This window comes from Aptenodytes forsteri, unplaced genomic scaffold (genome assembly GCF_000699145.1).
Source record: "Aptenodytes forsteri isolate BGI_AS27 unplaced genomic scaffold, ASM69914v1 Scaffold191, whole genome shotgun sequence".
Taxonomy (NCBI): Eukaryota; Metazoa; Chordata; class Aves; order Sphenisciformes; family Spheniscidae; genus Aptenodytes; species Aptenodytes forsteri.
In genome coordinates this window covers 933,215-947,515 of record NW_008794630.1, presented here as the reverse complement: position 1 = coordinate 947,515, position 14,301 = coordinate 933,215, and the positions used below count along the sequence as shown (strand labels likewise).

Genomic DNA, 14,301 nt, shown 5'->3' with positions numbered 1-14,301 from the left:
GTGGGGGAGGCCTGCGGGAGGGGGTGGCCGGGCCCCGGGGGAGGCCGTCCCACTAACCCAGCCCTGTCTGCCCCACAGCTGCACCCCATGAGGATGGAACAGCGGATGCCGCCACTCATTCTCGAGGTGAAGCGCTTTCCTCATTCCTCCCTCTGCATGCTTCTGCCCCTGTTGGTGAGAGGTACCGCTAAAGCCCCTAAGAGATTGAGCTGGGACTTCCCCCCACGCACCCAGCCCCAGTGCAGGCCACCCAGATCCACTGGCGAGGACATGGCCCCTCCGCTCCCTCCTTCTGCCCCCGCCGCCAGCCTGGGTGCGTTCCTCTTGCTTGTGGTGTCTCCATCTGTGCAAGCCACCTGGGTGCCTGTGTAGCTATCTATCTCCTCCATGTCTCTCATGTCTCCATTAGCCGGATCCTCACCGACTGTGAAAGGAGCCGTGAGTGACAGCTAGATAAGAGACGCCTGCATTCAGGACACTTGAGTTGGATCCCACCCAGACATGTCAGCACTTAGTCATCCCAATTGTGCTGACCATGGGCCGAGTTGGTTTTGGATAGAGCACTGGCTCGGAGGCGCTTAGGGAAATGGCATGGTGTTAGGTGTCAGCACCCAGCATGAGCAGTGCCGGAGCGGGCTAGGGTTGCTAGGCGTTTCTGGGCCACAAACAAGCAAAGTGCCCCTTTCTCCCTCTTTGAAGGACGCTGGGGCCCTTAAGGTCGTGTAGGACCTGTGACACAATCAGCAGCATTACGACAGTCTGGATTCCAGGGGGGTGGGGCCCTCACCTTCCTGGTCCTGCACACACCAGTGGGGCTGCACCTACGGACAGGGCTGGTATCCTTTCCTGTCCGGTGAAAGCCCATTGCTTTTGCTCTGCTGACCAGCTGCCCCTTAACACCCCCCTTCCCCAGGACCCTGGGGCTGCTCAGGATCAGAAGTGGGTTTATCAGGCTTTAATGGAATGACAGGAAGAAGACTTTGCTCTGCAGGTAGGGGTGGTTGTGAGAGAAAAGGAGGCTGGGAGACACCGAACAGGGGGGCAGGCAGCGGACAGGGGGACTCTGGCTGAGAATGCAGGTTTTGGATCTGAAATTAGGGCCCTCCATGCCTTTCTACATTCAATACACCTGCCTGGTCACCTGCCATATAAGGACCCACTGGAGCTGGGGGGGGGGAGACCTTCCCTTGGGAACTGAAGGTGAGAAAGTTAAATGCCAGAGATAAGGGAAGTGTAGAAGTAAAAGGCATCCAACACCTTCCCCCTGCCCCCACTCCTGGCAAGTGGGTCATTTCATTGCTCAGGTATGTACGGCATTCGGAGCCTCTGGTGCTACCTAGAGCAAGCTGACTCCCAAGGATAACAGTAATATGCCAGTGTGGGTGCACAGGGCAGGAGCACGCAGGGTTCAGCTCCAAAGCTTTGGCGTGGTTCTCCCTCGGGCAGGAACCCAAGCTGGACACTGCACTGGGGAGCAGAGAGGAAATCAGGGTTTTGGACCAGTCTGCAAGGACCGAGTTGAGGGTCTCTGATTCTCTTCCCTGCCTCCCACTGATGCCTTAGCTTTAGGGTATGCCTGAGCGAGGGTTTCCTCACGGGAGCATGGTGGGGGCTGTTGCTGGAGGCAGCACCGCCTTGAGCAGAGGCGGTTAGGTGAGGATGTGACACAAAGTGAGCTTGTAGTGCCAACACGTAGCTTCCTTTAATGAGGGCAGGGACTTTTCAGGGCCTGCATGTTCATTGAGGACGGATAGGATTTACAGCACAGTGTGTACACACACCAGTGCGGCGAGCACAGCGTAGAAAACACAGTCCCAGTGCAGTGTGCTTCGTTCCAGTGCAGCGTAGTACTTCCAAGTCCAGCTGCTCTGAGCTTCAACCCATGTAGAAGAGGGTGTATTTGTGGCACGTACCTGTGTTTGGGTGGAAGCCAGCTTACCCATGCGTTGCCAGTATGGCCTGCAGAGGTGCAAAGGCTCTTTGAATTAGCTGGAAGCACAGGTGATATGTTTTGCTGGAAAGGGCGAGGAAATCTCTTGGGTCCTGTCCAGCTTTGTTAAGAGCAATGAAGTTGCAGCAGGGATGACTTTGGCCCATTGCACTCCAGTGACATAGTTCAGAGCTGTAAAACTCTCGGCTCAAGCGTGCAGGGTGTGGGGCAAGATCAGCTTGCTCTCCTGAAGTGCGCTGTAGGTTCTGCCAGGGAAACCTGGTGGTTTTGCCAGCTCCTCTACATATGAATGAGTCTACGAGGGCTTTGCAATGAGCTTGACACATGGATAACCACATAATTAAAGGCTGTAGCTTTATAGAAGAGCATTAGCGCTGGTATCTTTAACCACAAAGAGCAGAACTTGAGTCATCAAATGCCAGGGGATGAATTTCCTAGCGGATTGCTCCATCAGGTTGCTGAATTATTGGGCCAGGATCCAGTGGGATGCTGCATCAGACATGAACCAGGAGGGGAAGAAACCTGGCAAGCGGTGATTGTCTGAGCTAGATGTCCTATTTGTTATCTTGGAGGACCCAGACTTGTAAAAACAGCTCTACAAAACTAGAACTAAACCAAAGGTTAGGTGAGGGCTGAGTCACTTTACCAAGACAAGGCAGTAATAGTACGCCTGGCAGTTTCCATTTTAGGCTCACAGTCCACTGAATTAGTGGCAACACCACTTAGATTTCTAGGGCTATAGCCAAAATTACTCTCAATTAATTAAAGATATTGTCCTAGAATATTCTCAGTTAATTAAAGATATTGTCCTAGAATAAAATGCAATACATCTCAGGCTGTTGAGTTTAAAGGAGACCAGAATCGGCATGTCTGAGGTGGGCTGCAGATCCAACGTGCCCAAAGCGTGAGGCCGACTGGAGCAGTTTCTGATTTCATCCCATTTCTAGTGTTAACTTCTCATTTGTGTGACCAAAGCTTTGTACCTAAAGCTTGGCTCTTCTTTATCAGGCTATATTTCTCTCATAACTGCATCCTCTGCCGAGCTTACCCTTTGTTATCAGTGCAGATAGGTAGGAGTGAAGTGGGACAGAGGACAGTGGGGAGGCTCCTGAGGAGCCGGTGGCTGAGTCAGAGACTGAAGCTAAATCACCACAGCCTGTGACTCCTGGGCTGCTCTTGCTGCTCTCTCGATTTCCTGCTAGCTTAAGTACTTGTTGAACGTTGGTCTCCCACCACCAGTGTGTCAAGGTCACTCTTCACAAGTTCTCTTGTCTGTATTTTTTGCCATAGGCACGGTCTGAAATGGATAAGTACCTTTCAAACGAGGTGCCATCCATCCCAATGATAGCAGACAAGAAGTACCGCCGGGAGAGTGCCTCCGTGGTGGATGAGTTCTTCTCCACAGAGAAGCCCACTTCTACGCCGTACAGCGTGAACATCAATGTGATTCTGCCAGACACGACGCACCTGCGCACTGGACTTTACCGGCCACCCAAATCCATGACGCCATTCCCACAGATCAAAACAGAGCCCGGCACCAGCTTCGCCCAGCCCTGCTCTTCTGCCTCCGGCTCCACACAGACCCTGCCTGACTTCACCAGCGTCTTCAGCATGCCCCAGTCAGTGGCAGTGAACAACATCTTCATCAAGCAGGAGATGCCCTCTGAGATCCCCTTATCCACCAATCCACAGCAATCCCAGCTTTACCAGATGCCTCTTGGCAACGGAAGCGCTGACATTACCACTCTGACGTCCTCCTCCAACAGCACCACAGCCATCAACAGCCTCAGTGGTGTCACCATGTCCACAGGTAACACCATGTCCAGTGTGGTCCACAGACCTGTCCAGCCAGGAGGGCCAGTTAAGCAGTACCCACATGTCTCCCAGGGACAGGGGAACTTCAACATCTCAGGGCAGTTCTACGCTGTTCCAGGGGTGAACCTGCCCCCTTCACCCCCCAACTCACAGCCTGGCAGCCCAGAAAATCAACCCGAGCTCATCAACACCATCTCTCCCCCACCATCCTATGAAGCCACTTTTGGACTGAAGTTGGTCCAGTCATCCCAGGTTCCCCCAGTCCCCAATGGCCTTGGGACACTCTCCCAAGGGCACATTGTCATGCAGCCCCCCAAATACAACAGACGCAACAACCCTGAGCTGGAGAAAAGGAGAATCCATCACTGCGATTACCCAGGTATGCTCACGGTTGATGTACTGGCTTGGCTTTTGGGAGGGTCTCTTCTTGACGCGCTGAGGCTTGGGGCTGCCTTGGGCCTCCGCAGGAGTTTAATCTGAAATCACTTTGTCCGTCTGCGTGATGAAGGGAGCTATGGAGCTGGGTGGAGAGCCCCAGGGAAGTGCAGTTCCTACCACCACCAAGGGAGTAGAAGAGGTCGATCCTGCCTGTGCTAGATGATGCCTTTTTTCTCCCCTTCCCTTTCCCCTTCGCGCTCTGGCAAAAGCAAGCCTGACTGTGAGAGGCAGAGAGCTCCTGCAAAGCATGGGGATGCTCCTGGAAATCTGCTGCCTTAGCTGCCCGTCTCGCTCTGGTCTTGCCTAACCCCGGGCAGCCGCGTGCTCTCCACAGATGGCTGGCTTTCTCACTGACCTTTCTTTTCCCACTCTCCTATAACGGGTGGCAAACCATGGAGTAATTTCCATAAGCAGCCTTTATGGTCTCTCTCTCTGTAGCCCCAGTTCTCTTCTTCCAAAGAGGCAATGTGCTGAATATCTCTGCATCATATCCTTCAGTGGCTTCATGTATTGCGTCAGGCTGGTGTGGAAAGGCATTTCAGGGTAATGATCAGCCCGGAGCTGAAGCTGTTCCCTGTGTGTCACCTCATTGCAGGAGCATGTCCATCTAAAGACCTGTAATGCCTTGGCAGGAGGAGATCTTGCAGGGTTTCCTGCACTGTGCACAGAGAACCTGTGGGACCCACAGCTGCAAACTCTCATTCATGCTGTGCGGGAGAGAAGCAATCGTGTCCCTAGCGAGAAACCCCAGTGACACCAGTGTGAGGGCTTGAAAATCGGCAGTCCTTGTGCAGGGACACACACCTCCCACTTCCCGGGCCGAGCCCCAGCCATCGAGCTGTTGGGGATTAGCAAATAGTTTTCCCATGGGCGTGTGTGAACTGGGGAAAGTCATTTCCTAACAGCCTCCTGCAAGATTTATGTGCTCTTTCCATGGTACAAGAGCGGCTGTAGCAGGTCTGCCCAGAGGCCTGTCTAGCCCAGATCCTGTCTCCAGCAGTGACCCGAGGAAGTATATAAGAATAGGACATGTTTAGAGAGATCATTCTATGCTTACACCTTCCCACCCATCCTCTGGCAACCTGCAGATTAGGGACTTTCTGAGCCAGAAGCTGCACCCATGTTCTTGTGGTTAACAGCTTGTGCTGAATTTTTTACCTTCTGCTGGTCATGGTGGGAGACAGATTAAGGGTGTAAGTGGACCACTGCTCTCAGACGGACCCCTCCGCTCCTGTCAGAACCGGTCAGAGCAAGAGTCTCATCCTGCAGGATGCGTTACCAAGGCAAAGCTCGCCTGTTTTCAGCGGGATTTTGGCCTGCACAGGAAGGCAGGAGCACATCTGTGGTGCAAAAAAAACCCCCAAACAACCTGGGCTGAATAAACACTGGGTGGCTCGATAGTGTGTACGTGCAGAGGCAGTGGAGGGCTTCTAATCCTTCACATTGAGGTTCAGCTAGAGGTGAAACCAGTCAGGACTGATGGCAGGGGCAGCAGGTCTTACTGACGTGGTCTGCGTGAGGAAGCAACAGGAGGCATGCCGAATTCACACCGGTAACTGGATGAACAGGGGAGACCTGTTTGCAAAGCCCCGATCCAAGTTTCCGGGTGGTGGCCACAGCACTTCTTCCTCTGCGTGCTCATGGGGAAATGAAGCTCAGCCGTGCCCTGCTCTGGCTTCTCTGTGCTGCGCCCTCTGGATTTGGAAACTGCTCTGGGTGCTCGGATGGCTTTGTTTCCGTGCCCAGCAGGGAGGCAGTCCTTGGTCTCATGCATATTCATCTCCTGAGGGACCTCTGAGGCTTCAGAGCATCAGAAGCAAAATTGAACTGGGTCACCAACCCTTATCCCTCCTACCATGGGGAGGGGAAAGGCAGCTAGCTGCTCCCGCACCTCTTGAGCAGGACAGGGCAGAGAGCTGATCTTGTGCAAGAGGCTTCTTTAGGCTGTATGGAAACACTGGAACAAAAAATATGACTATGTTGCTTATGCAGGTGATAGAAATTAAAATTCATATTTTAATATTCTTGTCAAAACACAATGAAGCAGGGCCATAAAGGCAGCATGAGAAGCTTTACTAAACTTTATATAACTGGAATTTTCTAATGGGAAAGCTGCCCGTTGGAAAAGGACCTGGGGGTGTTGGTCGACAGCCGGCTGAACATGAGCCGGCAGTGTGCCCAGGCGGCCAAGAAGGCCAATGGCATCCTGGCCTGTATCAGAAATAGTGTGGCCAGCAGGAGCAGGGAAGTGATCGTGCCCCTGTACTCGGCCCTGGTGAGGCTGCACCTCGAACACTGTGTTCAGTTTTGGGCCCCTCACTACAAGAAGGACGTCGAGGTGCTGGAGCGTGTCCAGAGAAGGGCACCGAGGCTGGTGAGGGGTCTGGAGAACAAGTCTGATGAGGAGCGGCTGAGGGAACTGGGACTGTTTAGTCTGGAGAAGAGGAGGCTGAGGGGAGACCTCATCGCTCTCTACAACCACCTGAAAGGAGGTTGTAGCGAGGTGGGTGTCGGTCTCTTCTCCCAAGTAACTAGTGACAGGACGAGAGGAAATGGCCTCAAGTTGTGCCAGGGGAGGTTTAGATTGGATATTGGGAAAAATTTCTTCCCCGAAAGGCTTGTCAAGGATTGGAACAGGCTGCCCAGGGAAGTGGTTGAGTTCCCATCCCTGGAGGTATTTAAAAGACGTGTAGATGTGGTGCTGAGGGACATGGTTCAGTGGTGGACTTGGCAGTGCTGGGTTAACGGTTGGACTCGATGATCTTAAAGGTCTTTTCCAACCTAAACAATTTTATGATTCTATGATTCTATGAAATGAGGAACTAGCAATGATTCATTTTGAGACGCCTGTTGAAACTTTTGCCAAAGTCACGGTGTTTCTGTTAAGAGCCTTTCTTTGATTAAACCTGTTGTTGCTGATCTTCTGAAAAAACTTCCCGCTGGCTTTATTCTGGATCCTGAAAGCCAAGCTGTGGCTCCACAGTGTACCTGGCGTTTCCTGCTTCCTGGAACATTTTCACCACATCTGCTGGGGCTGGGACTATTACAAAATACATCTTCCCTCCAGCCTTGCAGTAGTGATATCAGTTTCGTCTGGAATCCAGAAAGACAAGCGGCAGCACAAAGCCAGCAGCTAACGGTGGTGAACTTAATGTTTTCATCCTGCCTCAAAGACCTGGTTGAGGAACGGGGGATTTGAAAGGCTGTGCCTGACTTTTCCCCTCCGCCCCTAATTCCCAGCACAATGCCCACGGGTGTCAGGATTGTGTGGCAAAAGATGGAGTGTTGTAAAGGTCTGTCTGTCTTGGAGAACAATGCTCTTTAGTTACTGCTGAAACAAAACGGGTATAGCCAGGCTTATCTGCATACTGTTACCCAGAGTGCTTTTCAGGCCTGCTCTGTCCCTAACCTCAAATATAAATGTTCTGGGTTTGTTTGAGGAAGGGCCCCTTTCTCACAGGAAAGTTGTGTCTTTTCTGTTTTTGCAGGTTGCTCAAAAGTTTATACCAAGAGCTCCCACCTGAAGGCACATCAGAGGACTCACACAGGTAAGAGCACCACATCATCAGGAAACTTTGCCAGCCTACACTTCTTATACTGTGCCTGATAATGGTGGTGGTGATAATGTAGCTGAGTTGATTACCTTAATCTAGGGTGGTTATTGGGGTAAGGAGCGCAGTTAAGTCTATCGATGTTAATGTTAAAAAAAGTGCAATGGTTGCACTGGTTTATAGTGACTGCTCACTGCTGTGTGCACTTGCTTGCCTTCTGGAGGGATGGTCTAGAATTTAGGAGCACTCTTGGAGGCTCTTGAGTCGATGGATTGGGAGGAGGGGGTGCCCTCAAAACCTCTCTCACTCTGAGCTCTTCCTTTGAGATCTCCCAAATCCTAGCCAGGTCTGATCCTGCTTAGCCTACAGAAAGATTGTGTAAAGGCATGTGGTGCGTATATATGACCTCTGAGGAGACAAGGGCTGTCTCTTTTGAGTCAAGCGCCCCTGTGGTTCCCAAGGAGAGGAAGGAGCCCCTCGTATCTCCTTGTGTACCAGCCACACGGACCATTCGCACCCCGTGCTTGTCCCCTTAGCAGCTGTCAGTGGTGTATCACTGGAGCTGCCAAATACACGTACAGAAGGGCTCCGAATACATGTACAGAAGGGCTGTGCCCTCATTCCTGAGGGCGAAGGTGCCGTGGGCTGCCCTTGCTGGTGTAAACAGGGTCACTAGCACAGAGGAGCTCCCACCACTCCCACCACAGCCAGCTTCCCCGGGGTAAACCTAGCTCAGTGGCACTTGTGCATTCAAGCACAGGTCTTCTCATTAAGGCATTTATTATACCTGAAACTTTATCAGATCCCCAGGTAGTCCAGGAACCATCAGTACCCTCATAAATCTCTTTTATAGAAGGGCTGATCTTTACTGAAAGCAATTAAGCTGGCCCAGAGTTCACTTTTCTTTTTTATTAGCAACGAACAAAACCCATCCTGAGGCTGGGAATCAGTTCTTGCACTTGGCTCTGTTCCGTTTTCGTCTTATCAGTCCTTCGAACAAGCCAGCAAAGAATTTTTCTTTGTGCATGAGGTACAGTATTTTTTTGGCAGGGCCTGGGTAGGAGCAGGCTGGAGAACAACACGGAAGGGGTGGAAGAAAGGAACAGGAAGGACGTTGTCCCGGCTCCGAAAGCTGGGTGGTGATAAGCATTTGTCACAACAGCAATCTGTATTCAGGGCTACGCTAGGGCTCTCGCTTTACAATTAAACATCTCTTTTCCCCTTCTGTTCGGAGCACAGGTCTTAGCTCTGTGCCCAGAGATGCGACCCATCTGAGACATGCACCGTCCTTACAAGTCACAATATAAAGATGTGTCCAGGCAAACTTGGGTGGTTTTTGAACCCAATAAAATGCAGTCATTTTCCCAGATTTCCCAGTAATTGGGCTGGAAATCCAAGTGCCTTTGCCTCCTTCCACTTCACTTGCTGTAAGAGGGAAGGGCAGAGGGGTGAAGGAGGATGTGACCTGAGTAGTCAAGAAAACTGGTGGTGTTGTGGGACGGGTAAAAAGAAGGGAATTCAAAACAGAGAGCCACAGGCAGGCAGGCTCAGGGTGTCTGCGTCCAATTTTTGAAGCCTCCTGCTTTGCTTTTGAGGCCTCAGCCTCGCTGAGCACAGCACCGGAGCTGCAACGGCAGGGCCCGTCCCAACTGCTGCCAGCGAAGTACGCTCGATGCCGCTTCAGCTCCACCACTTGAAGGGTTAATAACACCCTTTCTCTCGATTCTTCGCCTGATGGCAGCTGGGCTGAGAAGTACATGATCTCTAAGATCTTTTCTTGTGGTTTGCCCGTTGCTATGGGCTGGGCTGTATTCATCTCCTGGAGACACCATTCATTTCCTGGGTGCCATTGTGAGATTAAATATATAACCCGGTGGCTGCTCACCCGCCTCCCGGGGGCTGGGAATGCCAGTTTGGGTCCTTTGTTTGAGCTTGCCCTGCCGTGCTGTCCTGGGAGATGGAGCCAGCTCGTGGGACAATGAAAAGCATTTTGTTTCTATCCTGGAGATCAACCTGTTATTGTTTGAAACTAAAGGGCCTTGGTAGGGTTGACCCAGCCAGGTGACCTGGTTGGGACAATGTCTGCGGCTGCACAGTGCAAATCCCGCCTTTGTCTTAGCACGCTAACGCAAACCCCGAGATCCCCAGCGTGCCGTAAAACATCCAGCGTGCTGCTTGTAAATTGACTTTAAGTTCTCTATTTACCCGCGCTATAAAAAAATACACCGCTCTCCTCCCTGTGGTGCAGAGCCCAAGGGCTTTTTGGGGAGCAGGCTGTGGTCTCGGTGCCCTGTCTCCTCCACGTTCACGTGTCTGTGCTTTCATATTTTGTCCGGTGTGTGCAAGACACGGGAGATCTTGCTGTGGCTGAATGTTTTCTGTGTCCTGGCCAAATCCACCGCCTGCCTAGCACACAGGCTGCGGGGAGGAACATGTCAGAGCACGACACGCATGCCTGTGCATGCATGCTGCATGTGTACGTGCATTCATGCCGTGATGGTGCGCTCAGCAATTGGCCGATGAAACGGTAAATATTTGAGGTCGGGAAAGTCAGCACATTCCCTGAACTCTGCCTGCTTGTTCAGGCTGTTAAGAGCGAGGGCTAATATTTGAGAGCACCACACCCATGTGCGGAGAGGCCTGCAGCCAGGGTTCAGCTCTACAACCTGGGCACGCAGGGAGCTGGAAGCGGGCACGGGCTTTTCCAGCCCAGTTCCCAGCTGGCTGAGAGGTGGCACAGTTTAATTGATTTCAGTTTGGGAATAGGTGTGTGTGGGCGGGAGGGGGGAGAGGGCAGAGGCATTACGTCACCCAAATGCTCTGAAGAAAACACAATGTTTTGCGTACAGAGAGCTGCTGCAGGGCTGAACTTTGAGGCAGAGCGCGTTACATGGTGGTTTCAAAGAGGCGAGGCTTTGAGGAAAATTTACATGGCGTAACCCCCTTCTTCCTCCTGATGCCTCCCACCCGTGTATGAGCAGCAACACCTTCCATAGGAATTTTTGGCTTTTTAGTTAAAAAAAAAAAACAACTCAGAAAATTTTTTAGCCAGAAAGCCAGAAACGCTCCAAAATCCAACAGGATCTTGAACAGCACTAGAAACCAAGCCTAGAAAGCAAGGCGGAGTGGGGGGCACGTGGGCAAGACCTGGTTACGGCAGCTCAACAATTTGTGGTCCCTTGGTGGCTATGGACTGCGTACAGCAAGTGAACCCTGGTAGCGTAAAGCATCAGCATGGCCACGAGCCCTGTTCTGCAGCGGGGCAGCCCAGGGTGCCCTCCAGGGCCTCCCAAGGAGGACGGGCACCTCTGAGAGGACGGGGTGGGTGTTTGGGAGGCCGGGCAGATGCGTGTCCCCGTAGGCTCTTGCGGGGCCGTGCTGTGCCTGTGACCTGTGGCTCTTCCCCGCAGGTGAGAAGCCCTATAAATGCACATGGGAAGGCTGCGACTGGCGCTTTGCCCGCTCCGACGAGCTGACCCGGCACTACCGGAAGCACACGGGTGCCAAGCCCTTCAAGTGCCTAGCCTGCGGCCGGTGCTTCTCCCGCTCCGACCATCTGGCTCTCCACATGAAGCGGCACCAGAACTAGGAGCCGCCTACGTTCGCCACTTCTCCAAGAGCAGCTGAAACTCTTTTTCTTTTCCGAGGGGGCCTCTCCTCTTCTCGTACGTAGGAACAAACCCATGCTGTGATCAACCGGCAGGGCAGGGGTGGCAGGCAAGCCCCCTCTGCAAGCCCTGTCCCCAACTGTTTCTGGTTTTAAAAGAAATCTCATTAAAAAAGAGTTATAATTTACAGACTGATCTCATGACGAGGCTCCCGGCGGCACTGGGGCGGTGGACCTTGGATTCCAAAGGGCTTTCTTCCAGCAAACCTGCTATTTATTTGTCACTCAGGAGCGACTGTCCTTCGTGTCTCAAGCTCTTTGGGATTTTTTTTACCCCTCTCAGGGCGGTGCCTTGGGTGAGCCCGAGGAGGGCTGTGACGGGCTGGTAGCCTGGCTGTGCGTGAGAGGTCTCACTTCAAACTGTCGGTGCAATCCTCTTGGACTGCCCCATGGCGTGGCCGTGGATGTGGCACCTCTGATGTGCGAGAACAGGAGCACGTGCCCAGGGCTGTTTGGGTTGACAATCCCAGTCTCTGTGGGGGCATAGAAGAAGGGGCCTATGACATACTCACCTGACGTGCCTTCAAGCAAGGGACAGCACAAAAGCAGATGACAAAAGCCATCATCTGTGTCCCGTTGAGCCCACCTGCGGTTTCCCGGCAGCCAGCTCACTCAGGGCTGCGAGTATCTGCCCTGCTTGGCCAGGTTTTTTTGGTTGTGTCCTTAGCATTTCTGCTTCCAAGATGAATTTTGACTTCAGGTGTCTCTGGGAGGACCAGCATGGGTCTTGAAGCCACCCAGGGGACTGCAAAAAAGCCACTGGTAAAGCTCTGGTTTCCCAGAATACACTGTGCCTTTCTCCAAAAAGCACTGGGCAGGCTCTGCTCATGCCTTGAACACGCACACAAGGAATCAGTCATCGCCAATCGCACCGGTCTTTTGCTGTGGCCCTTTCATCACATTCAGACAGAAAAGAAAAAAGAAAAAAACATCTTTGAAACAAATTCCAATAAATCCTGCTGTTCAGATTGTAATCATGTTACCTACCTCACAGGTTCACCGTCTCGGGCTCCGTAAGGCACCTTCCTTCTTCTTCCGTGGGGTGCCGTGACGCGTGGGGCACATCAGCCATTCTTCAAAGTCTACCGGGGGTTAAACTTAGGCAGAGGAAGAACCAGGCCATGCCAGTTTGAACAGCAGCCGTGCAGGTAATAAATAAATCAGGAACAAATAATGGGCCCAGTTCGTTCAACAGAATATTGATTTCCCTCACCCCGTCCTCCTCTTTTATTCTTCCTTGCACAAATTTAAGTAGCACGCAGACTGATGCGCGTCGGCAGCGCGAACTGAAAGGCCATGCTGAACCGCGGCATCTGCAGGCGGTGGAAATTTGAAGGCCACCCCCCTCTGCTATTGCCCAACTGCACATTAGCCGAAAACCGCAGCTGGGTTCCTGGTTGTCCTTTGCCTTGGATAAATAAAACTGATCACGTGGCTGCTCTGGCGTGACAGGAGAGGAGGGCAGGAAGGATTTGGGAGGTGGTGGTACATGGTGTGGTGTAGGCTTTGGGATGGATGATGTGCCTGGGGCTGGTGGTGCAGCGCTGCAGTGAGCCCTTTGTGTGTCTCTTTGGCAAGAAGCCTCCTCCTTTCTCCATGCCACCAGGGAGGGTGGGAATGGAGGGGTGATGTCAGGCCACCGAATTGCTGGGAGCCAGCTTGGGTGACTTTCCCCGACGGTGCGTGGGAAGGGCTTTCCAGACCTCAGCACTAGGGCCTTTGCCTGGCTGGAGGGTTTGATGACGGCACCCTCTTGACACCGTGTTCAAGTGGGGATTGGAGAGTCTGGCTCATAAATCAGCTTTAGCTGACCACGTGAATGTCCTCCAGGTCCTTTTTCCAACTCTCCCATTGCTTGTCATCACGGCTCGCTGGGGATCGGCGGGTGCTGGAGCAAATGGGCTCGGTTGCCATCTACCTTGTTGGCTGTGGGGTCTGGCTCCTCTTCAGGGCACAGAGCAGGACCTTGCCAATGCCACCACTGTGACCTGGGCTCCTTCTTTTTCCCCACCTCATCTTGGAGGTTGAGTTGAGCCATATGAGTGAGTAGGGCGTGCAGTGCCATCTCCCCTCAAAAAATGGGGGTAGGAGTGGTGCATGGCCTGAAGCCTCCATGCAGGGGACAGTTTTACCTCTTGCTTCTGCTTAGAGATGGGTCTGGCGAGCCTCAGGGAAGGTCTCTGATTATGGAAAAACCCCTCGGAGAACGGCGGTGGTGCAGGGTGTAGGAGCGTGCGTGTCTGCTGGCGGGGGCGGGTTGAGCTCACGCCAAAGGAATTTCAGGGTAGCGTGGAGATGCCTCAGCCAGTCCCCGCCGGTGTCTCCAGGAAGCTCGGGCTGGCTCGGTGGGGCTGGGGGGGGCGCACAGCAGCCGTGCTGGGACCTGCTGGGCTCCACCCTGCGCCGCTGGCGCCCATTCAGCTCCTCGGCGGGTGAGCCCCGGCACGGTGAGCCTGTGGCACCGCGATCCCCGCACCCCCCCCGGCAGCTGGCACCCCGCACCCCCCCGGCAGCTGGCAGCCCCCACGGCTGTAACTGCAACCTCCACGCGGGAAGATGTTTTTTTCAGTGCTTCTGTTGTGGTTGAACCTCCTAAATGTGTGAGCCAAACTACAGAGCACAGGGTCCACCCAGCCACCGCGCGTGCCATCAGGCTGGTTGTGGGGTTAGCCCTCACCCGTGGCCCTCTCAGAGGGGTCTCATTGTCACCCCTCTTTTTTTTGGAGAAGGAAACCTCTGCTCCCCCCCCGCCCCCCCCGCCCTTTCCATCTCTCCCCCCCCTGCCGTGCTGATGGGGCTCAAAACGTGTTTGCTGAAAAACAGTACAAAGCCAAAACAACCAACAGGCAGCTTTAAATCTTAGGGAATTTTAACTAATT

General features: G+C 53.1%; 1 protein-coding gene across 1 annotated transcript in view; it reads left to right on the top strand.

Moving 5' to 3' along the window:
- Window positions 1-11,344, top strand: part of LOC103894098 (Krueppel-like factor 5) — a 26,644-nt gene extending 15,300 nt beyond the window's left edge. The window contains exons 2-5 of the mRNA XM_019470520.1: window positions 79-126; window positions 3,242-4,145; window positions 7,693-7,752; window positions 11,166-11,344. Of these exons, the coding sequence (XP_019326065.1) occupies window positions 79-126; window positions 3,242-4,145; window positions 7,693-7,752; window positions 11,166-11,344 (1,191 nt within the window). The remainder of the gene's footprint in view (window positions 1-78; window positions 127-3,241; window positions 4,146-7,692; window positions 7,753-11,165) is intronic.
- Window positions 11,345-14,301: the final 2,957 nt, after the last annotated feature.